At 40.3% G+C, this 23670-nt stretch overlaps 1 protein-coding gene across 1 annotated transcript; it reads right to left on the reverse strand.

Annotated features, from left to right (window-relative positions):
- Positions 1-539: 539 nt before the first annotated feature.
- LOC138900339 (uncharacterized) lies at positions 540-8495 on the reverse strand. The gene is made up of 6 exons (XM_070187067.1): positions 8291-8495; positions 2420-2621; positions 2173-2313; positions 1835-2075; positions 1102-1698; positions 540-1010 (listed from the first exon to the last, which is right to left on the reverse strand). The coding sequence occupies exons 1-6, from the start codon at positions 8493-8495 to the stop codon at positions 540-542; spliced, it is 1857 nt and encodes a 618-aa protein (XP_070043168.1).
- Positions 8496-23670: the final 15175 nt, after the last annotated feature.

Consider the following 23670-nt stretch of genomic DNA (forward strand, 5'->3'; position numbering starts at 1 on the left):
CTCTGTTGCTCTTTTTTCTCTCCGGTGGGTTCTTCTTCCTCTTTCTGTTTTATTCGGTTTTTTCCTTTCAATTTTGGTTTCTTTTATTTTGTCTTTTACTTTTGTGTTATTTGTTTTTATTTTTCTTTTGAGTTTCTCTTGTGGCATTTTAGTTTCCTTTTTTTGATGAAGTAATTAATTTCATTGCTGGCATCAAGAAGATGCATAATAGTTACAAAAGAGTTATAGCAAAAAGAAATAATGTCAGTTCTAATACAGATGTTCAGGCTATTACTAAGGAGCTAACAAAATTCAAATAACTATCGGGGGAATTTATGGGGGATAAATAAACCCAAGTGAATAAAAAAGTTAATACAATTAGCTTTGAGAGATTGGAAAGCAGTTGATAGTCCTTCAAAACATCTGCTATTCTTTTCCTTCCAAATACTCCAAAAGATACCAGCAAGAACCATCTTCCAGACTTTCTTGTGCTGTCAACTTTCCAAAAGCTCTAACTCTCAAAAGCCTCCTTGATGTTATGTGGCATGGCCCATCTGAGTTCAAATAGAGAAATAAACATTCCAGAGATCTGCTGCAACTGGGCAGTGTAGGAAGAGATAGCTATGTGATTCTGCCTCCCTCTGGCACATGTAACATCTATTGACAATCTGAAAATTTCTTCTAACTAAATTGTCCCGTGTTAGACATGATCCATGTAGAGCAGTCCAGTTGAAACACGCGACTTTATGTTGCCGTTTAACTTTCCATATTAGCTTCCAAGGCCAGTGGTCGGTGATTGCATTTTGAGCTTCTGATAACTTGTAGGCTGCTTTCACGGAGTACCTTCCCGCATGTGCATTCCCCCATTTGAACTGGTCTGGTACTAGGTTGTTACTGGAGTAGCTATTCAGTGTGGCTAGTAGTCTGACTAGCTCTTCAAATTCCCAGTCTTGCAAGTTCTTTCTGCATAGTATGTTCCAGGTGTCGCCCTCCCTACATTGCAAGATTGTTGAATCTGGATCTTTGGCTATCTGAAATATTGCAGGGTAGTCATTTCATCAAAGCAGTGCTTCCTAACCACTTGTCCTTTCAAAACTTGATATGTTAACCATTCCCTACTACAAAGTGTTTGTTCATTGAGAATTCTTCCCATAGCTTACAAATGTTCTTCGAGACTCCAACTCCATTTGGTGCTCTTGATAATTTAGTGCACCAATGATTCAGGACTCCATGTTTGGCGTTGACAATTTCCTTCCAAAGACATTGCTCATCCTGTGTGTACCTCCATAGCCATTTCATTAACAAGCATTTGTTATGAAGGACTAGTTTTTTATGCCTATCCGCCTTGGTGCTTTGGTAATTGAACCTTAGACCACTTGGACCAGATGAAATTATGATCCTTGTTTTTCCTTCCCACAAAAACTTCCTTCTGATATTGTCAAGTTGTTTCAGGACCCTACTACTCATCGGATATAGTGACATATGGTAAGTGGGGATGCTATCAAGGACACTATTAATCTGGGTCAATCTTCCACCCATTGATATATACTGTAACTGCCATGATGTTAGCATATTTTCTAACTTTTCAGTTACCCCATCCCATATAGCTTCTGATTTAGGAAGCCCCATATAGGTAGTTGGGAAAGTCCCTATGCAACAACCGAGTATTCCTGCCAATTCCTCTAGGTTATGTACCTCATTTACGGGGTAAATCACACTCTTGAGCATGTTGATATGCAAACGTGAAAGAGCTTAAAAAATAAGTAGAGTTAGGTTTAAATAGTGCACCTGATCTCTGTCTGCCCCACAAAAAAATCAAAGTGTCATCTGCATAGAGCAAATGTGAGAGGTTTACTGAATTGCTTCTCCCCACATCAAAGCCACTAATCCACTGCATCTGCTTAGCTTTGTCCAATATTCTACTTAATCCTTCCATTGCTAGGATGGATAAGATTGGAGATAAGGGGTCTCCCTGCCTCAAGCCCCTTTGTGGAGAGAAGAAACCAACTGGACTTCTATTAATCAAGATAGAGTATTTCACAGTGGACATATTAAATTTAGTCCATTTGATCCACCTTTCTCCAAATCCCATTTGCCTAAGAATGGAGATAAGATAAAGACCAATTTAGTTGGTCAAAAGCTTTCTCTTTGTCCAGCTTGCATAAGATGCATGTTCCCCCTTGGTTCAGTTGCCAGTCAAGAACCTCATTTGCTATCAGTGAAACATCTGTAATCCGCCTTCCCTTAATGAAGGCATTCTGTTGATTTGAGACCAATTTTTTCACAACTTTCTTCAATCTTTCTGCCAATACCTTAGATGTGATCTTGTATACACTGCAAATGTGGCTAATTGGGTATCAATGCAATGAAGGAAGCATTGCATGATCTAACCATCCAACATTGCTGATGGTAATGACTCATAGTTGCAAGGATGTCATACTTGATGAACTCCCATGACTGCCGGTAGAAGGCCATTGTATATCCATCAGGTCCAGATGCTTTGTCCGGAGCACTTGACTGTATAGTTGCTAACACCTCGTTTTCAGCAAATGGAGCTTCCAGATCACTCTCCTCATCTGTGATGGATGTTATACCTTCAAAATTGGCAGCTGACTTCTTTTTGCCGCCTCGTCTTTGGCTATCTGTTGTATTTCATTTCTCAGACTCTAACATTTGGGTGGATTCAGATAAAGTCAGTGCTGCCTTCTTTTTGTCGCCTGCTCAAATGCCATGAGTTCATCTGGTGCCTTGGTTTTTATGGTTTCTATCTTCTCAAACTCTTTCTTGTTCCAAGTAGTGATGTTCTTCTTCAAGCTTTTCAACTTTTGTAGGAGAATGAAGTCTGCACTACCTGTGAAAGTGTAACTCTGCCACCAGTTTTTCAGCTTGTCTAGAAATCCTTCTTATTGTAGCCACATGTTCTCAATTTTAAAATAGAGAGGAGTTGGAGTTTTTGACCAATATTGTCTCTTATCTTTGAGGGTAGGTCTATTTTGGTCCCTCAAATATAGCCTGAGCATATTTAGTCCCTTAAGTATGCTAAAGTGGAGTACCTTTAGTCTCACTGACACAATGTGTTCAAAAACTAATGGTGTTACCGAACTCTGATTCATGAAGCAAATCTTCTGCTCTGAAGCAACATGTTTCCTCTCCTTTTATTGGATAACGCAAATTATCACTTTAATTCCTCATTTTTAGATAATATCTTCTAAAATGTTGACCTTGAAAATCTCCCCTTTTGTGCCAATTTTCAATGAGAAAATGACACCGTATAGCCGCTGTAAAAATAATAGCCGAAAAATGTATAAAATTTGTATAAATAATATATATATATATATATATATATATATATATATATATATATATATATACATTTTGTATGTTAATATACAAAAAATATATAAATTTTATATATTTTTTTCGCTACCAGATGTAAATAGTTTGTGGCACATGCTAAAAGTGATAATACAACCTGGTTATTCGTTTGCTTCAATAATATGCCTAGTAGTGATCCTGGCAGCTTTATTTATTTTTTTCTTCAAATTTTTAACTTTTCTTTTTGGAAAAGTCAATCGAAATCTCGCAGGTGCGAGAAACCAACCGCTTCTGCGGTTGGCAATGCCAATGCCTCAACTGCCTCCGCTTCTGCGAACTAGAAGCCGCTTCTGTGAGCTCGCATTTGCGAGGCTCGCTCCGTTTTTACGGAGAATTCGCTTATGCGCCCATCCGTCCGCATCTGCGATCACACAGGTGCGAAAATTCCCTCGCACCTGCGATCACTGCCTCACAGCCCCCTGCTCGCTTCTGCGAGCTCGCACCTGCGAGCCCATTTCCGCAGGTGCGATTGCATCAGATGACAGCAGGTTTCCAATTTTCCTCTAAGTCCGAATTTGATTCGTTAACCATCCGAAACTCACCCGAGACCCTCGGGACTTCAACCAAATACACCAACAAGTCCTAAAACATCATACAAACTTAGTCGAGCCTTCAAATCACATAAAACAACGCTAAAATCACGAATCATACCCCAATTCAAGTTTAAGGAACTTAAGAATTTTAATTTCTACATTCGATGTCGAAACCTATCAAATCAAGTCCGATTGACCTCAATTTTTGCACACAAGTCATAAATGACATAACAGAGTTATGAAAATTTTCAGAACTGGATTTCGACCTCGATATCAAAAAGTCAACTCCCCGGTCAAACAACCTAAAAATTTAATTTTCGTCATTTCAAGCCTAATTCCACTACGGACTTCCAACTAATATTTTAGACACGTTCCCAAGTCAAAAATCACCATATATAGCTATTGGAATCATCAAAATTTCATTCCGGGGTCGTTTACATATAAGTCGACATCCGGTCACTATTTCAACTTAAACCTTAAACCTTGGAACTAAGTGTTCCAATTCATTCCTAAAACCTTGCCGGACCCAAACTAATCACCCCCGGCAAGTCACATAACAAATGTGAAGCATAAATTGAGTAGTAAATTGAGGAATGGAGCTACAACTCTCAAAACGACTAGCCGGGTTGTTACATCCTCCCCCCTTAAACAAACGTTCGTCCTCGAAAGGGTTTAGAATTATACCTGGAATGGTGACAAGATGAGGATAGAAGCTACGCATATCATGATCGGTCTACCAAGTCACCTCCTCAACCGGATGACCCATCCACTGTACTTTTACTGAGGCGATGCTCTTCGATCTCAACTTTCTAACCTGTCTGTCCAAAATGGCCATTGGTTCCTTGACATAAGATAGATCCTTGTCCAACTGGACTGAGCTAAAGTCTAACACATGAGATGGATCGCCGTGATACTTTTGGAGCATGGAAACATGGAACACTGGATGACCTGCAGTGAGATTAGGTGGTAGTGCGAGTCTATAAGCCACCTCTCCAATTCTTTCAAGAACCTAGGTTCAATATACCTAGGGCTCAACTTGCCCTTCTTCCCGAATCTTATAACACCCTTCATGGGCGAAATCCGGAGCAAGACCCGCTCACCAACCATGAATGCAACATCACGAACCTTCCGATCCGCATAACTCTTTTGTCTAGATTGGGCTGTACAAAGTCGATCCTGAATCAATTTAACCTTTTTCAGAGCATCTTGAACCAAGTCCGTACCCAATAGCCTGGTTTCACCTGGCTCGAACCAACCCACTGGAGACCGGCACCGCCTACCATATAAGGCCTCAAACGGCGCCATCTGAATGCTCGACTGATAACTATTGTTGTAAGCAAACTCCGCATGTGGCAAGAGCTGATCCCAAGCATCCCCAAAATCTATCACATAAGCACGAAGCATATCCTCCAGTATCTGAATAGTGCGCTCGGACTGTCCTTCCGTCTGAGAGTTAAATGATGTACTCAACTCTACCCGAGTACCCAACTCTCGTTGTACGACTCTCTGGAACTGTGATGTAAACTGCATACCTCGGGCAGAGATGATAGATACCGGTACACCATGAAGCCTAACAAACTCGCGAATGTAAACCTGACCCAGCAGCTCCGAAGAGTAAATAGTAACCGCAAGAATGAAATGAGCTGACTTGGTCAGCCTATCCACAATCACCCAAACTGCATCGAATTTCCTTTGAGTCCATGGGAGCCCAACAACGAAATCCATAGTGATCTGTTTCCATTTCCACTATGGAATCTCTAACTTCTGAAGCAATCCACCCGGTCGTTGATGCTCATATTTCACCTGCTGACAATTTAGGCATCGAGCTACATATTGTACCTGGATGAATGGAGTACCTGCGAATTGTGAGCCTCTTGGAGAATCAACTCACGCAAACCATCTACATTAGGCACACATAGCGTGCCCTGCATCCGTAATACACCGTCATCTCCAATAGTGACTTCCTTGGCGTCACCGTGCTGAACTGTGTCCTTAAGGACAAGCAGATGGGGGTCATCATATTGACGCTCCCTGATACGATCATACAGAGAAGATTGAGAAACCACACAAGCCAAAACTCGGCCCGGCTCGAAAACATCCAATTTAACAAACTGGTTGGCCAAGGCCTGAACATTCAAGGCTAAAGGCCTCTCTACTACTGTTAAGTATGCTAAGCTGCCCAAACTCTCTGCCTTACGACTCAAGGCATCGGCCACCACATTGGCCTTTCCGGGATGATAGAGAATGGTGATATCATAATGCTTAAGCAACTCCAATCACCTCCGCTGCCGCAAATTAAGATCCTTCTGTTTAAACAGATGTTGTACACTCCGGTGATCGGTGTAGACCTCACAATGGACACCGTACAAATAATGCTGCCAAATCTTCAAGGCATGAAAAATAACTGCTAACTCAAGGTCGTGGATCGGATAATTCTTCTCATGTACCTTTAATTGTCTGGACGCATAGGCAATCACCCTACCGTCTTGCATCAACACTGCACCGAGACCAATGCGCGACGCATCACAATACACAATATAAGACCTTGAATCTGTAGGCAATACCAATACTGGGGCTGTAGTCAAAAATGTCTTGAGCTTTTGAAAGCTCTTCTCACATTCCTCGGTCCACCTGAACGGAGCACCCTTTTGGGTCAATTTGGTCATGGGTGCAGCAATTGAAGAGAAACCCTCTACAATTCGGCGATAATACCCTGCCAAGCCAAGGAAACTCCGGATCTCCGTAGCTGAGGACGGTCTGGACCAACTCTGCACTGCTTCAATCTTCTTCGGATCTACCTTAATCCCGTCGCACGAGACTATATAACCCAAAAATCCCACTTAATCAAGCCAGAATTCACACTTTGAAAATTTTGCATATAACTTCTTTTCTCTCAAGGTCTAAAGCACAGTCCTCAAGTATTGCTCATGATCTTCCCGACTCCGGAATACACCAGAATGTCGCAAATAAACACAATGACGAAAGAATCAAGATAGGGTTGAAATACACCATTCATTAAGTGCATAAATGTTGATGGGGCGTTTGTTAGCCCAAATGACATTACAAGGAACTCATAATGATTATACAGAGTCCTGAAAGCAGTCTTTGGGATATCTGGCTCCCGAATCTTCAACTGATGATAGCTTGAACGCAAGTCGATCTTAGAGAACACTCTGGCACCCTGAAGCTGATCAAATAGGTCATTAATCCGTGGCAATGGATACTTGTTCTTCACTGTAACCTTGTTCAGCTGGAGGTAATTAATACACATCCGCATAGAGTTATCCTTCTTCACAAATAAGATACACTGGGCCGAACAAAACCCTTATCAAGCAGCTCTTGTAACTGCTCCTTTAATTCCTTCAATTCTGTTGGGGCCATACGATATGGTGGAATAGAAATTGGCTCAGTGCCCGGTAACAAATCAATGCCAAAGTCAATATCCCTGTCGGGTGGCATACCCGGAAGATCCGCTGGAAATACATCAGGAAAATCCATTACTACAGGAACTGACTCCACGGTAGGAGTATCAACACTAATATCTCTCACATAGGCCAGATACGCATCACACCCCTTCTCAACCATTTACTGAGCTTTAAGAAATGAAACAACCCTGCTACGAACATGATCCAAGGTTCCTCTCCACTCTAGCCGCGGTAGATCTGGCATAGCCAACGTCACCGTCTTGGCGTAACAATCAAGAATAGCGTGATAGGACGACAACCAATCCATTCCCAAAATAATATCGAAATCCACCATACTGAGCAATAATAAATCAGCTCTGGTCTCAAAATCACTGATAACAATTAAACACGACCGATACACGCGGTCAACAATAATATATTCACCTATGAGTGTAGATACATAAACAAAAGAACTTAAAGAATCACGGGATACGCCCAAATACGAGGCAAAATAAGATGACACATAAGAATAAATGGAGCCTGGATCAAATAAGACTGATGCATCTCTATGACAGACCGGAATAATACCTGTGATAAAAGAATCAGATGCAACTTCCTCCGTCCTAGCAGGAAGGGCATAATATCTGGCCTGGCCTCCCCCTCTAGGGCGACCTCTACTTGTCCGACCTCCACCTCTAGCTAGTTGTACAGGTGGAGTAGCAACTGGTGCAGTGATCATGGCCTAAGAATCCTGAGGGCCCTGTGGAATAGGTGGGGCCTGAGAAATATGTGGAGGTACACCCCTCCTAAGTCTAGGGCAATCCCTTATTATATGACGAGTGTCACCATACTCAAAACAAGCCCCCTGAGAACGTGGCTGCCGGGACTGGCTCGGGCCTAATCGACTAGATTGCCCGCTGAAGGCATCCCGTACAGGAGGTACAATAGACATTGGTGGTGCATAATATGGAACCTGAGGTCAAGAAGTAGGCGGAATACCACTGGAATCTGGAAGTGCTGAATGAATAGGACGAGCCACATAACCTCTACCACGATGGGCTGCAGCTAGGGCAGGAGAATTATTATATGTGCCAAAATCTTGGGGTCTCTTAGCTTCCCTCTCCCGGATCCGCATACCTTCTAATCTCCTAGCAATTGACACCACTTGTTGGTATGCGATGTCAATCTCTTGATCTCGGGCCATACTGAATCTGATACTACGGTGAAGACCCTAAATAAATCGGCGAACCCGCTCTCGAACTGTAGCAACTAAGGTTGGTGCATGCCTAGCCAAATCACTAAATCAGACCGCATACTCTAACACGGTCATAGAACCTTGGCGCAACTGCTCAAACTCTGCGCGCCATGCATCTCTAAGATTCTGAGGAACATACTCCCTCAAGAACATATCTGAAAATTGAGTCCAGGTGAGTGACGTTGCCTTAGCCGGACTATCCTACTCATATGCCCGCCACTACTGGTAGGCCGCTCCTCTAAGATGGAATGTCGTGAATGTAACCCCACTGGAATTCATAATACCCATAGTAAGGAGGATACAATGACATTCTTCAAGAAAACCCTGAGCATCCTCTGAAGCTAAACCGCTGAAAGTGGGAGGGTGGTACTTCTTGTGCCTCTCGAGCTTGAGTTTCTTCCCCTCTGAAATAGCTGCCCTAGCCTCGGACCGAACTGGGACAACTGGCTGCACTAGTATAGTCTCTAGAGCATGGTCAACTTGGGCCTGTGGCTCTAGGGTACGGACGGTGGGAGTATGTGCTCCTCCCGCGGCCAGAGATGTGGCAGGAGCAAGTGGAATTAGCCCTGCCTGAGCTAGAGTGCCAAACATGCTAAAAAACTGGGCAGGAGTCTCGTGAAGTGCAAGGGTAATAACAAGCATATCAGGTGCATGTTCTCCAATTGGAACTGCTGGTGGCTCTGCTGCAGCAGCTTGTGCAGGTTCTCTGTCTGCACCACGTGGTCTTCCTCGACCTCTGGCTCGGTCTCCGCTTCGCCCCGGCCCCGGCCTCTTGCGACTCCAACAGGGGGGCGTGGGTGTCTGATCATCGGATCTAGTTGTGCGTGTCTTCACCATCCGTGAGAGAATAGAAATACAATGGTTTGAAATTTCGAAGTCAACAAATGCGCACGATAAGGAATCAAAGAAGTGAATAATTTTCGTAACAGTTCCATAGCCTCCCGAAGATAAGTACAGACGTCTCCGTACCGATCCGCGAGACTCTACTAAACCTGCTTGTGACTCATAACACCTATGAACCTAGAGCTCTGATACCAATTTGTCACGACCCCAAATTCCTTCCGTAGGATGTCGTGATGGCACCTAGTCTCTAAGACTAGGTAAGCATATCAATGCGGAATAACAATAGAAATCTGAAATAAATAAATCTACAAATTCACATAATTACAACTCCCAAGCCCCGGTAGAAATAAGTCACAAGTTTCTAAGAATTTATCCTAAATGTCTCTATATATCAGAGTCTAAAGAAAATAAGAAAGCAACATAATACATATAGAAGGGGACTTCGGAGTCTGTAGACGCTGGCAGATATACCTCGAAGTCTCCGTAAATAGGTAGTTTACTGATATCTGGGCTGGTAGAAAGTACTTGGATCTGCACAAAAAGATGTGCAAAAGTGTAGTATGAATACACCACAACGGTACCTAGTAAGTGTCAAGCCTAACATCGGTAGAGTAGTGACGAGGTCAGGTCAGGCCCTACTGAAAATAATAAAAGACATGGTGAAATGTTTAACAATATAATAACAATAAATGATAATGAAAATGAATCAAGTAAGTAGTATGTCACCATTAAATTACACAGAATAAGGGCAAATAATACCTCGTGGAAAGAAAACAGAAATTTACAACTTTAAGAAAATCACAACAATAATCAAAGGCAAATGCAGCCATAAAGAAATATCAACAAGGGCACTCCCGAGGTACCGCCTCATAGTCCCAAAATCATAAATAAATTCACAATATCTCATTTTCTTATATCACTGCGGGAGCCTTCACATTTAATCTTAAAGAAAATAATTTTTTCCGAAATAGCATCCCGTGTTTTAGTCACCCTTATCACACCGCATGGCCTCTAGTAGTTCCCCTACTAGCCACGCGTTTCAAGCCACCCTTATCTCATTGCATGCGTTTCAACACCCAGACCTTATACCACCGCATGCATATCAATATCACGATATATCACAATTTGCACCTCAAGTTCCCAAATATTTCAACTTGCCAAATAATTCAACAATAAGAATACTTTCCACAATAAGGAGCTCACGGCTTACTCACAATGAGTACAAAATCTCATAAAATATTCGGGAATAAATAACTTAGCAAAAATAATTTTCACAATTTTTTAACAGGTTGCCTGAATACCAAAATTTAAGATATCAAATAATTTATATTAATAATATTTAAATTAAAGAAATTCAACCTTCAAATAATGCACAAAATATAAGAAATCAAGTTTCAACTAAACAGGTATAACAATTAGTAGGAAAAATGTTAGGCAAGTTTAAGAATATAAAATAGATCAATAATGATGAATATAACAAGATAAAATAATTTAATTAATATGCATCACTAATCTACACAATTTAAATACATAATCTTTCACATTTAGCCCGTGTACACACTCGTCACCTCGTGTACACGATTTTTAACACATTACAATTATCACATCAATACCAATCCTAGAGAAAATTTCCCCCACACAAGATTAGACAAGTCACTTACCTTAAACCACGCCCAATCAGTCAAGTAGTATGCCTTTTCCTTGATTTTCCGACTCCGGTCGGCTCGAATCTAGTCATAATTAATTATATTCAATCAATACAAAATTATAGGAATAAATTCATATGAAAATATAAATTTTCTACAAAACGCCGAAATTTAGCTCAAAAATTGCCCGTGGGGCCCACATCTCGGAACCCGACAAAAGTTATAAAATCCGAAAGCCCATTCATCCACGAGTCTAACCATACCAATTTACCAAAATCTGACCTCAACTCGACCTCCAAATCTTAAAATCTTATTTTCAAATCTCTAAGTTCAAATCCTGATTTACACCTCAAAAACATGTAATCTTGTCGGATTATTCGATGATAATTCAATATTATGGAGTAGAAATGATCACAAGTGACTTACCTCAAGATTTTCCGTGATTTCTCTCTGAAAATCGCCCCAAACATCGTGCTTGAAAGTCCAAAAATGGCAAAACTCGAAACCCCTTCGAAATGTATACTGTCTAGGGGTTCCACACATGCGACTCATTTAGCCGCTTCTACGGTCTCGCAGGTGCGAGAAACCAACTGCTTCTGCGGTTTGCCAACGCCTCCACTGCCTCCGCTTCTGCGAGGTAGAAGCCGATTCTGCGGGCTCGCATTTGCGAGGCTCGCTTCGCTTCTGCGGAGAATTCGCTGCTGCGCCCATCCGTCCTCATCTGCGATCACGCAGGTGCGGAAATTCCCTCGCACCTGTGACCACTGCCTTACAGCCCCCTGCTCGCACCTGCGCTTGCCAGGCTCGCTTCTACGAGCTCGCACCTGCGAGCCCATTTCCGCAGGTGCGATTGCTTCACATGACAATAGGTTTCCAATTTTCTTCTAAGTCCGAATTTGATCTTTCAACCTTTCGAAACTCACCCGAGACCCTCGGGACTATAACCAAATACACCAATAAGTCCTAAAACATTATACGAACTTAGTCGAGCCTTCAAATCACATAAAACAACGCTAAAACAACGAATCATACCCCAATTCAAGCTGAAGGAACTTAATAATTTCCAATTTCTACATTCGATGCTGAAACCTATCAAATTAAGTCTGATTGACCTCAACTTTTGCACACAAGTCATAAATGACATAACAGAGCTATGAAAATTTTCAGAACTTGATTTCGACCCCGATATCAAATAGTCATCGGCCAAACTTTCCAAAAATTTACCTTTCGCCATTTCAAGCCTAATTGCACTACGGACTTTCAAATAATTTTTCGGACATGCTCCTAAGTCCAAACTCACCATATAGAGCTATTGGAATCATCAAAATTCTATTTCGGGGTCGTTTACATATAAGTCGACATCCGGTCACTATTTCAGCTTAAACTTTAAACCTTGGAACTAAGTGTTGCAATTAATTTCTAAAACCTCACCGGACCCAAACTAATCACCCCGCCAAGTCACAAAACAACTGTGAAGCATAAATAGGGGAATGGGGCTACAACTCTCAAAACGACTGGTTGGGTCGTTACATATTTAGAGTTGAAAATAGGAAAAAAGTATAATTATAAAAAGTTTGGGGTTAAAACAAAGTTGGGGAGGGGGAGGGGGAGGGGGGGTTAAATTGCTATTTTGTAAATAGCCAACGTCTATTTTGTGACAGCCAACAGCCAGATTTTAAATTCCCCAACGGACAAATTATTTTTTGAAATTTGACCGTTGGGACCGTTTGGCCCGCCAGGGACCGTTCTGGTCATGGCCCGTTTGGTCCGCGATCTCGGGCCGGTCGGCCCCGATCCCGTACCGGCCCACTTGTCACCCTTACACTAGGTATGTTGTTGGAAGTACACAGTAGAATTATTTTGTATAGTAGTGATCTATGTTCTTTGACGGATAAGGTAGCAAAATATTACTGATTTTATTATGTTATTGATGTGTTGAGCAGTGATATTGCATAAGACTTTATGTCATAAATTAAACCAAATCAATAAGCAAAGCGGACGCCGGACAATTACCTTGATAGTCTCCAACTCATAACACTCCGAGATCTAACAATCACCGTGTCCGGAAGCTCCTGGAGCAGCACACGAGGTGCAGAGTGTAGTATGAGTACAACCAACTCAATAAGTAACAAGACTAACCTTTGGGCTGAAAGTAGTGTCGAGCTCAGCAGGTACAGTCTAGTATAGAAATAACAGTACATAAATGTAGGCATGCTTTCAAGTTCAACAGTTAAACGCAGTATTGTATATGGCCAATCCATCCCAGGGAAGATCCATCCCATATATATATACACATCAACTTCCAGTCAGTGACTTAGTACCGCACAAGGCCAATCCAGCCCAGGGGTAAATTTATCCCCAAATATAAATGACTCGGACAAGATCCATCTCCAGAGAAAATTCATCACAATCATAAATAAATAAGGCAAGTCCCTGCCTTGGGAAGTCCATCCCGTATATAAATCATCTACGCTCATTGTGGGGGGTGCGGACTCCGGAGGGGCTTCTTCAGCCCAAGCGTGATATAAAGCCGATATGGCCTGCTGCAGGCGGGCAGTCCCGATCCAGAACAATAAAGCCTATAAGGCATGCTGCGGCGTGCAACCCGATCCCATAATAATAATAATAATATATATAAAGCCGATATAGCCTGCTGCAGGCGGGCAGCCCTGATCCCATAAATATCCTCACAATGGATGAGCATGACTGAGTATGAAATTTACATTTTAAAATAATTAATTCAACAGAAACACGACCCTATGGTTCCCAAAATATCGGCACATAGTCTAAACATGATCTTTAATTTTATAACTTCACAAAATTTATTCAAATCATAGCTTCTATGGTGTACGTCCACACGCTTGTCACCTATCGTGTGTGTCACCTCCAAACAATTTATATAACACTAAATTTGGAGATTCATACCCTTAGAACCAAGTTTAGAAGTATTACTTACCTCAAATCGTGTAATTCTTTACTCCGCTATGCCTTTGCTTCATGTACAAATTATTGGAATTAATTTCATGTGAAAATACTAATTTTCCAACAAAATCCGAAATTTAACACAAAATTTGCCCGTGGGGCCGACGTCTCGAAACCCGATAAAAGTTACAAAATATGAACGCTCATTCAACCACGAGTCCAACCATACCAAATTTACCAATTTCCGACATCAACTCGACCTCCAAATCTCAAATCTTATTTTCAAATCCCTAGACCCGAAATCCTCGAATTTCACCTCAAAAACATGTAATCTAGTCGAAATACTCAATGATAATTCAATATTATTGACTGACAATGATCACAAGGGACTTACCTCAAGTTTTCTCGTGAATTTTCGCTCAAAAATCGCCTCAGCCCGTGTTCTTTCGCCCAAAAATGTTGAAATGAACTAAAAAAAATAAAACTGCTCAATAAAAACACTATTCTGGTCGCTAAAGGTGCGCACAACCTGTTACACCAGCAATATTTATTTTCACTGTAAAGGCTCTAACTCCATTATACGAACTCGGAATTCGACGATTCTTGTTCCTATGAGTTACAAATAATAATACGAACCTAGTCCTTCAATCGAAACTCAATTCGGGGCTCATTTGCTCAATGCAATACCAATTTCTCTCGTTAAACAATTAACTCATGTTTCGCGCTAAAAACCGAATCCCGACTTGATAAAATTAGACCAAACTTTCCAGATCATTCATATAATTCATTATCAAACTCCCGGAAGTCTCGAAATCGAATTTTGATCTCTAGAACTGAAAATGGGCCGTTGGATCATTACATGCTTATTCTCAAAACACCAAACTCTTCCAAAAACTCTTCCTCGATAGCTTGTAGTGTATCAACCATATCTTTTTGTACCCAATTCCAACTGCCAAACGGTTTAAATTTCTGAAAACTAGATACAAAGGGATACAACTTTTATTTTTGGATGATTGCCAAATTCATTATAGATTACGAGATATAAGCTTTTAAATTCAGTCCTATGCAGTAGAAATTTTTGCGATGCACACTGCCAGGAAAAACAAATGTAGTACCAGGCTTCGGTTAATTGATCATAATTTTCTGTACAAATTTCCAAATGATGAATAGTTTACCTTTCGGAAACCTAGACTCAAAGGGCTACAACTTTCATATTTTGATCATCTCCAAATTCCTTACAGATTACGAGATCACAAGGGACTTCCAAAGTCAGCCTTGTGTAGCAGAAATATCTGCGATGCACACTGCTGTAGCCAAAAATCAACAGTTAAAAATGGCCTAGAGATGGTCCGAAACCACTCTGAAACTCACCCGAGCCCCTCGGGACCCCCTACGAACATACCAATAAGTCTCAAAACATATTACGGACTTAGTCGAGGCCTCAAATCACATCAAACAACACTAAAACCACGAATCACACCCCAATTTAAGCCTAATGAAACTAAGAAATTCCAACTTCTACATTCGATGCCGAAACTTATCAAATCAAGTTCAATTGACCTCAAAGTTTGCACACAAGTCATAAATGACACAACATACCTAAGAAAATTTCCAGAACTGGATTCCGACCCCGATATCAAAAAGTCAACTTCCCGGTCAAATTTTCAATCTTAAATTTCCTACTTTCGCCATTTCAAGCCTAATTTAACTACGGACTTTCAAATAATTTTTCGGACACACTCCTAAATCCAAAATCACCATACGAAGCTATTGGAATCATAAAAATTCTATTACGGGTGTCGTTTACACATAAGTAAACATCCGGTCAACCTTTTCAACTTAAGTTTCATTTTGGATACTAAGTATCTCAATTCATTTCAAAACCTCACCGGACCCGAACCAATTACCCCGGCAAATCATATAACAACTTTAAATCATAAATTGAGCAGTAAATGGGGGAACATGACTGTAATACTCAAAATGACTGGCCGCGTCATTACATTCTTCCCCACTTAAATATACGTTCGTCCTCGAACGTGCCAAGAGTTGTTCCTAAGCCTTTAAATCACTATTCCACCTTACCATGCACATACCCGGGGGTGATCCCACGTCACTCTATTCTATGTATGTTCGACAACACAACATAACTGAAAGTCATTAATTTAACCTTAGCACAAAAACTTAGAGCCCAATTTCCAACATCCAAAATTTCTTACAAGACCCGAATCTCACAATTACACATTGTATTAGTCTGGACAAGTTGTAACAAGTCATAACCATAACCCCAACTATAGTCACATAGCATACTACACAACTCGCATACTCGCAACACTAATTACGATCACAGTAACTACTCAAAACTAACCCAGTACTAGTATTAAACCCCATATCAAACAAAACTTCGTTCCAAAACTTTCGTACACTACTGATAATGAAAGAAACACGCGGAATCTCATAACCACTCATCAGGTCAACAAGTCATAGAGCTCTCTCGCCCCAACAAGAACCATAATCACTTCCTAAGCCGACTTTCAATATTATCCTCCCGAATATACCGTAATCAAACCTGATAGTACCAATTCTAGGTCTGATGACCTTATATTATCAAACACAACTATTTCACAGAGACGCCCCACCGATATAACTCAAGACACAAAATGCACAATCCGTGTACCCAAAATTGAAAAATGTCTCGAAGAAGATAACCGTATTGTACGTTCAATAAGCACCACCACAACCGCAATGCTATAAGCTCGTCATATATAGTAGAACCAAGACACACGAATCTAATAACGGTAACCAGCTCTTCTAGAGCTCACATTAACATCAACCGCACGGACAACTCACGTGCTATAATATCAATATCTAGACCCGCACGAACAACCCATGTTCCAATAACATAAATGTTTGGACCCGCACGGATAACTCACGTGCTAATAATATCAATCGCCTGGCATGGTCACATGCCTCCAGTCCAAGTATATCATACAAGAGCAATCAAATAAGTACTCATGTATATGATAACTGAAATAAAATTCACATGCTCTTCGACTGGTATAAATAACACGCCATAGAGTAGGCATGTGCAAAGCGTGCTATCACAACTCAAATCGGCAAGTTAACGCAAAAATAGTAACTACCTAGATTATTAAGGGAATTAGCCTCTTTGTAACCTCAAGTATAGCCTAGATAGTCCTCAACAAAGGTACGAATACGAGAAACATTATAACTTTACGCTTAACAGTTAACTCTAGGCATATCATAGCCTAAGCATTCTTTCGAGTATGAATACTTGCCCTGATGCCCGCACATGGGCTCAAACCTCACATATATGCGCATTCATAGCGCGTAGCTATCACAAATAATTAACGCAACTAGTGCCTCCACTGAGTTTAAATAAAATACTCACCTCAAACAGGTCGCAAGCCTGAAACAATATGCTTATGAGAACTCCTAATCTCCAAATTCGTAGAACACATGAATCACCGTAACCGGTCCCAACTCCAGCACCCGAATGACTAACACATCTTTCATGCACGATCCTCCCACTAGGAATACTTTCAAAATTCTTCTGTTCCACATAGAAATAATTTGAATATCAGCAGTCTATCGACCAGATGAACATCCGTAAGTCAAAACACAATGCGCCTTCTGAAATGCGCACCCCTCTCAGGGATTACCGAGCAGTTATAACATTCATCTAAATATCTGAAACTAACCATATTGTCCCAAATTCGGGATCTTCCTTTCAAGAATGAACTACCACCTTGTACATGCAAATCTAAATCCTGCACACCACACCACATCTATCATGTGAAAAGCACAAGAATCTTATTATAAACTCTGAGTCACCATTAAATTACATACCCGCTTAGTTAGAAACCTTTCTCTTGCTTCTTTCCAGGAGAAAATCACAATACACAACAAGAACACTTTGATCGGGGAGTTGAAAATATCCGGCTCAAACCATGGTAGAAACCATCAAGAACACTTTGAAATCCATTTGCACATAACCAAGCTATTAGAACTAAATTTCTCTAACTCGACCAAGCCACATAGGTCACCAAATCCAAAAATATTGCCACCAAAACATCCGTAGAGCTCACCACATCATAATTACTCAAATAAATCGAGCATACCATTACCATACTGGTCTAGCCTACTACCCAATTGTCTTATTTTCTCCGAGTTTCTTCTGAATTACCCTCAAGTTGACACTTCTCCTTGTCAGAACATTACGATCCTTACCCAAAGCTCACTACAAGACATCCTAACATAAAACGACACTGCCCTAAGGCCCATAAGCCACTGTATTCTTCTTAAACAGCCCCATAAGTACCACAACCGAAACACTCACTCTAAAAATACCTTATGTGAATTTAAAATTATTATTTTACCTTTCATATATTGGAATGTAGAATCCATAGTCATACAGAATTATCACAAGTCTCGGCACCATCAAATGCAAATCTTAATCTCAGATTTTATCCATACACAAGTCCGAAAAAATTCTCAATTGCTATATATAAAATTTGAACCCATTAGAACCTTCTCGGGAGTCACCCACTTTGCTCAAATCTAAATTGCACTACCCAAACAGGCCGAAAGACACGTGCCCCATTAACACAACAACACTCAAAGAAGTAAACCTGCCTTAACACCATCGATCAAGTTCATACTCCATGCGCACTATATACTTCGCAAATAATAACTCACTCATCCCATGATTTTCATATACTCATAAAGTGCAATATAACCCGTATCCAGGAATTTTCTTACTCGACTCATCCCTCATCTCAACCTCTGCAAGTCATAGCTAATCCACAAGTATGCCTCAGACCAAAACGAATACAACACATAATCGTGCAATCAAATCGTAGATACTAGACTCCCCCACTTGGCTCAAAGCCACATAACAAAACATCTGATAACTCACTATACCCATACTCTATTACTGCCATAATACTGCAGTCGGTTCAATAAAACTTCTTCACAAGCTCAGGTAACACAAACCATAAAATATCCCAAATCATCTACTAAGCTCGCCTTCATTCTAGTGACGGTCATGTCGACTTCCTTGACCATTTCAAATTCAAATCTCCACACATAGAACCTGATGGTAGAAAAGAAATTCTCCACACAATATTGTAAGGACCACACATCCGTAAATTACTTCGCAGGAGATAACCCACCTGCTTAGCCTAAAATTGGCATCTTGATACGCTTTTCCACAGCCACAATTACTATGCAATCGCTTAATCTCCCTAGGTCTTAACTCACCACAAGACATGAAAAATCTACTTCGTTCCATAATTAAACAACATGAAAAAAGAATCTTTCAACACACTCATAACTCGAGACTATGAGTCACATCAAGATATAAATCAAGCACCCAATAGTCCTTTTTACATCCCAACAAACTCATCCCGTCATATCCGAACCATCTGGACATATTCTGCAGTCACATCATACTCATCATATGGTCATTTCACCGCTCATCGAGCCACAAATTCCACTCATAGGGACACTTCTGGACATATGAGTCCAAATGTACAAGTTCACACAATTGAAGCTACCGAGCCTAAGCTGCAGTCTAAACCTGACCTCAAGTCCTCCAGACTGGCCCATCACCAAAACACAGAATACACATCTTGAACCTCGTTCATGGAATCATAAGCCGGCGATGCATAACTGATAGTGAGCGCACACAAATGCGTGGAAGGAATCCAAAGAGTTATATTTCAAGCTGAATCAATTCTGCACAATAAGGAGAGAAAGATGGGAAGTCTATCCTAAAATTTCATGTAGCCTCTCGAAGATAAGTATGGACGTCATCATACCGATCCGCAAGACTCTACTAGACATTTGCTCATGACTCTTGAGATCTATGTAACCTAGGATCTTACACCAACTTATCACGACCCAAAATTCGCATGTCGTGATGGCGCCTATCTCAATACTAGGCAAGCCGACAACCTCAATAAAACCACAATTTCTTTTGAGTTTAAAAATATAATATTTAAATTCCATAGAAAAACATAAACTCACGATTACAGATACAAAACACTCCCAAAACCCGGTGTCACTGAGTAGACGAGCATCTAAATGATAACAAAAGTCTGACTAATAGAAACACTATCTAAAAATGTAGAACAGTACAATAACTGAAAGGAAGAGAGAGCCAAGGTCAGCGGACGCCGGGTAGCTACCTTGATAGTCTCCAACTCATAACACTCTGAGATCTAACAGTCACCGTGTCCGGAAGCACCTGGAGCTGCACACGAGGTGCAGAGTGTAGTATGAGTACAACCAACTCAATAAGTAACAAGACTAACCTTTGGGATGAAAGTAGTGACGAGCTCAGCAAGTACAGTCTAGTATAGAAATAACAGTACAGAAATGTAGGCATGCTTTCAAGTTCAACAGTTAAACTCAGTACTATATATGGCCAATCCAGCCCAGGGAAGATCCATCCCATATATATATATACACATCAACTTTCAGTCAGTGACTCAGTACCGTACAAGGCCAATCCAGCCCAGAGGTAAATTTATCCCCAAATATAAATGACTCGAACAAGATCCATGTCCAGGAAAAATTCATCACAATCATAAATAAATAAGGCAAGTCCCTGCCCCAGGAAGTTCATCCTGAACATATATAAATAAGTAAGGCAAGTCCCTGCCATGAGAAGTCTATTCCGAACATATATAAATAAGTAAGGCAAGTCCATGCCCTGGGAAGTCCATCCCGAATATAAATCATCTACACTCACTGTGGGGGGTGCAGACTCTGGAAGGGCTCCTTCAGCCCAAGCGTGATATAAAGCTGATATGGCCTACTGCATGCGGGCAACCCCGATCCATATAATAATAAAGCCAATAAGGCCTTCTTGGGCGTGCAACCCTGATCCAGAACAATAAAGCCTATAAGGCCTCCTTCGACGTGCAACCTGATCCCATAATAATAATAATAATATATATATATAAAGCTGATATGTCCTGCTACAGGCGGGTATTCCCGATCCCATAAATATCCTCACAATGGATGAGCATGACTGAGTAGGAAATGTACATTTTAAAATAATTAATTCAACAGGAACACGACCCTATGGTTCCCAAAATATCGGCACGTAGCCTAAACATAATCTTTAATTTTACAACTTCATAGAATTTATTTAAATCACAACTTCTATGGTGCACGTCCACACGCTCGTCACCTATCATGTGCATCACCTCCAAACAATTTATATAACATCAAATTCTGGGATTCATACCCTCAGAACCAAGTTTAGAAGTGTTACTTACCTCAAACCGTGTAATTCTTTACTCCGTTATGCCTTTGCCTCGCGAATTGGCCTCCGAAAGCCTCGTATCTAGTCACAATTAGTTCGATTCATTCAATACAAATTATTGGAATTAATTCCATGTGAAAATACTAATTTTCCAACAAAATCCGAAATTTAACTCAAACATTGTCCGTGGGGCCGACGTCTCGGAACCCGACAAAAGTTACAAAATATGACCGCTCACTCAACCACGAGTCCAACCATACCAAATTTACCAAATTTCGACATAAACTCGACCTCCAAATCTCAAATCTTATTTTCAAATCCCTAGACCCCAAATCCTCGAATTTCACCTAAAAACATGTAATCTAGTCGAAATACTCAATGATAATTCAATATTATTGACTAACAATGATCACAAGGGACTTACCTCAAGTTTTCTCGTAAATTTTCGCTCAAAAATCGCCTCAACCCGTGTTCTTTCGCCCAAAAATATTGAAATGAGCTAAAAACAAAATTGCTAAATAAAAACACTATTCCCGTCGCTAAAGTGCCATATCTGGTCGCTAACGGTGCGTAGAACCAGTTGGACCAACAATATTTATTTTCACTAAAAAAGCTCTAACTCTATCATACGAACTCGGAATTCGACGATTCTTGTTCCTATGAGTTACAAATAATAATATGAACCTAGTCATTCAATCGAAACATAATTCGGAGCTCATTTGCTCAATGTGATACCAATTTCGCTCGTTAAACAATTAACTCATATTTCGCGTGAAAAACTGAACCACGACTTGATAAAATTAGACCAAACTTTTCAGATCATTCCTATAATTCATTATCAAACTCCCGGAATTCTCGAAATCGAATTTCGATCTCTAAAACTAAAAATGGGCGTTTTGATCATTATATGTTTATGCTCAAAACACCAAACTCTTCCAAAAACTCTTCCCCGACAGCTTGTAGTGTATCAACCATATCCTTTTGTACCCAATTCCAACTGCCAAACGATTTACATTTCTGAAATCTAGATACAAAGGGATACAACTTTCATTTTTGGATCATCGCCAAATTCCTTATAGCTTACGAGATATAAGCTTCCAAATTCAGTCATGTGCAGCAGAAATTTCTGCGATGCACACTGCGAGGCAAAATAAATATAGTACCAGGCTTCGGTTAATTGATCATAACTTTCTGTACAAATGTCCAAATGATGAATGGTTTACATTTGGAAAACATAAACTAAAAGAGCTACAACTTTCATTTTTTGATCATCTTCAAATTCTTTATAGATTATGAGATATAAGCTTCCAAAGTCAGCCTTGTGCAGCAGAAATTTCTGCGATGCACATTGCTGTAGCCAAAAATCAGTAGTTAAAAATGGCCAAGAAATGGTCCGAAACCACTCTGAAACTCACCCGAAAACTTACTCGAGGCGTCAAATCACATCAAACAACACTAAAATCACGAATCACACCCCAATTCAAGCCTAATGAAACTAAGAAATTCCAACTTCTACATTCAATGCCGAAACATATCAAATCAAGTCCGATTGACCTCAGATTTTGCACAAAAGTCATAAATGACATACCAGACCTAAGAAAATTTCCAGAACTGAATTCCGATAAAAGTTACAAAATGTAAACGTTCATTCAACCACGAGTCCAACCATACCAAATTTACCAAACTCTGACATCAACTCGACTCAAAATCTCAAATCTTATTTTCAAATCCCTAGACTCCAAATCCTCGAATTTCACCTCAAAAACATATAATCTAGTCGAAATACTCAATGATAATTCAATATTATTGATGATCACAAGGGACTTACCTCAAAATTTCTCGTGAATATTCGCTCAAAAATCGCCTCAACCAGTGTTCTTTCGCCCAAAAATGTTAAAATGAACTAAAAAAAATAAAACTGCTCAATAAAAACACTATTCTGGTCGCTAAAGGCGCGCACAACCTGTTGCACCAGCAATATTTATTTTCACTATAAAGACTCTAACTCAATCATAAGAACTCGAAATTTGACGATCCTTGTTCCTATGAGATACAAATAATAATACGAACCTAGTCCTTCAATCGAAACTCAATTCGGGGCTCATTTGCTCAATGCAATACCAATTTCGCTCGTTAAATAATTAACTCATGTTTCGCACTAAAAACCGAATCACGACTTGATAAAATTAGACCAAACTTTTCAGATCATTCCTATAATTCATTATCAAACTCCCGGAAGTCTCGAAATCGAATTTTGATCTCTAGAACTGAAAATGGGCCTTTGTATCATTACATGCTTATTCTCAAAACACCAAACTCTTCCAAAAACTCTTCCCCGATAGCCTGTAGTATATCAACCATATCCTTTTGTACCCAATTCCAACTGCCAAACGGTTTAAATTTCTGAAAACTAGATACA

Source organism: Nicotiana tomentosiformis, chromosome 10 (assembly GCF_000390325.3).
Source record: "Nicotiana tomentosiformis chromosome 10, ASM39032v3, whole genome shotgun sequence".
In the NCBI taxonomy this organism is placed as follows: domain Eukaryota; kingdom Viridiplantae; phylum Streptophyta; class Magnoliopsida; order Solanales; family Solanaceae; genus Nicotiana; species Nicotiana tomentosiformis.

Bases quoted from the DNA above. Each gene is read 5' to 3' on its own strand.
- LOC138900339 (XM_070187067.1), bottom strand. From the start codon at position 8,495: ATGGCCCGAGATCAAGAGATTGACATCGCATACCAACAAGTGGTGTCA. The intron at 2,076-2,172 runs GCAACTGAACCA...CTCCATTCTTAG, and splicing joins GCAAATGAGGTTCTTGACTG to GCAAATGGGATTTGGAGAAA. The intron at 1,011-1,101 runs GTAGTAGGGAAT...GCAATATTTCAG, and splicing joins TCTCAATGAACAAACACTTT to ATAGCCAAAGATCCAGATTC.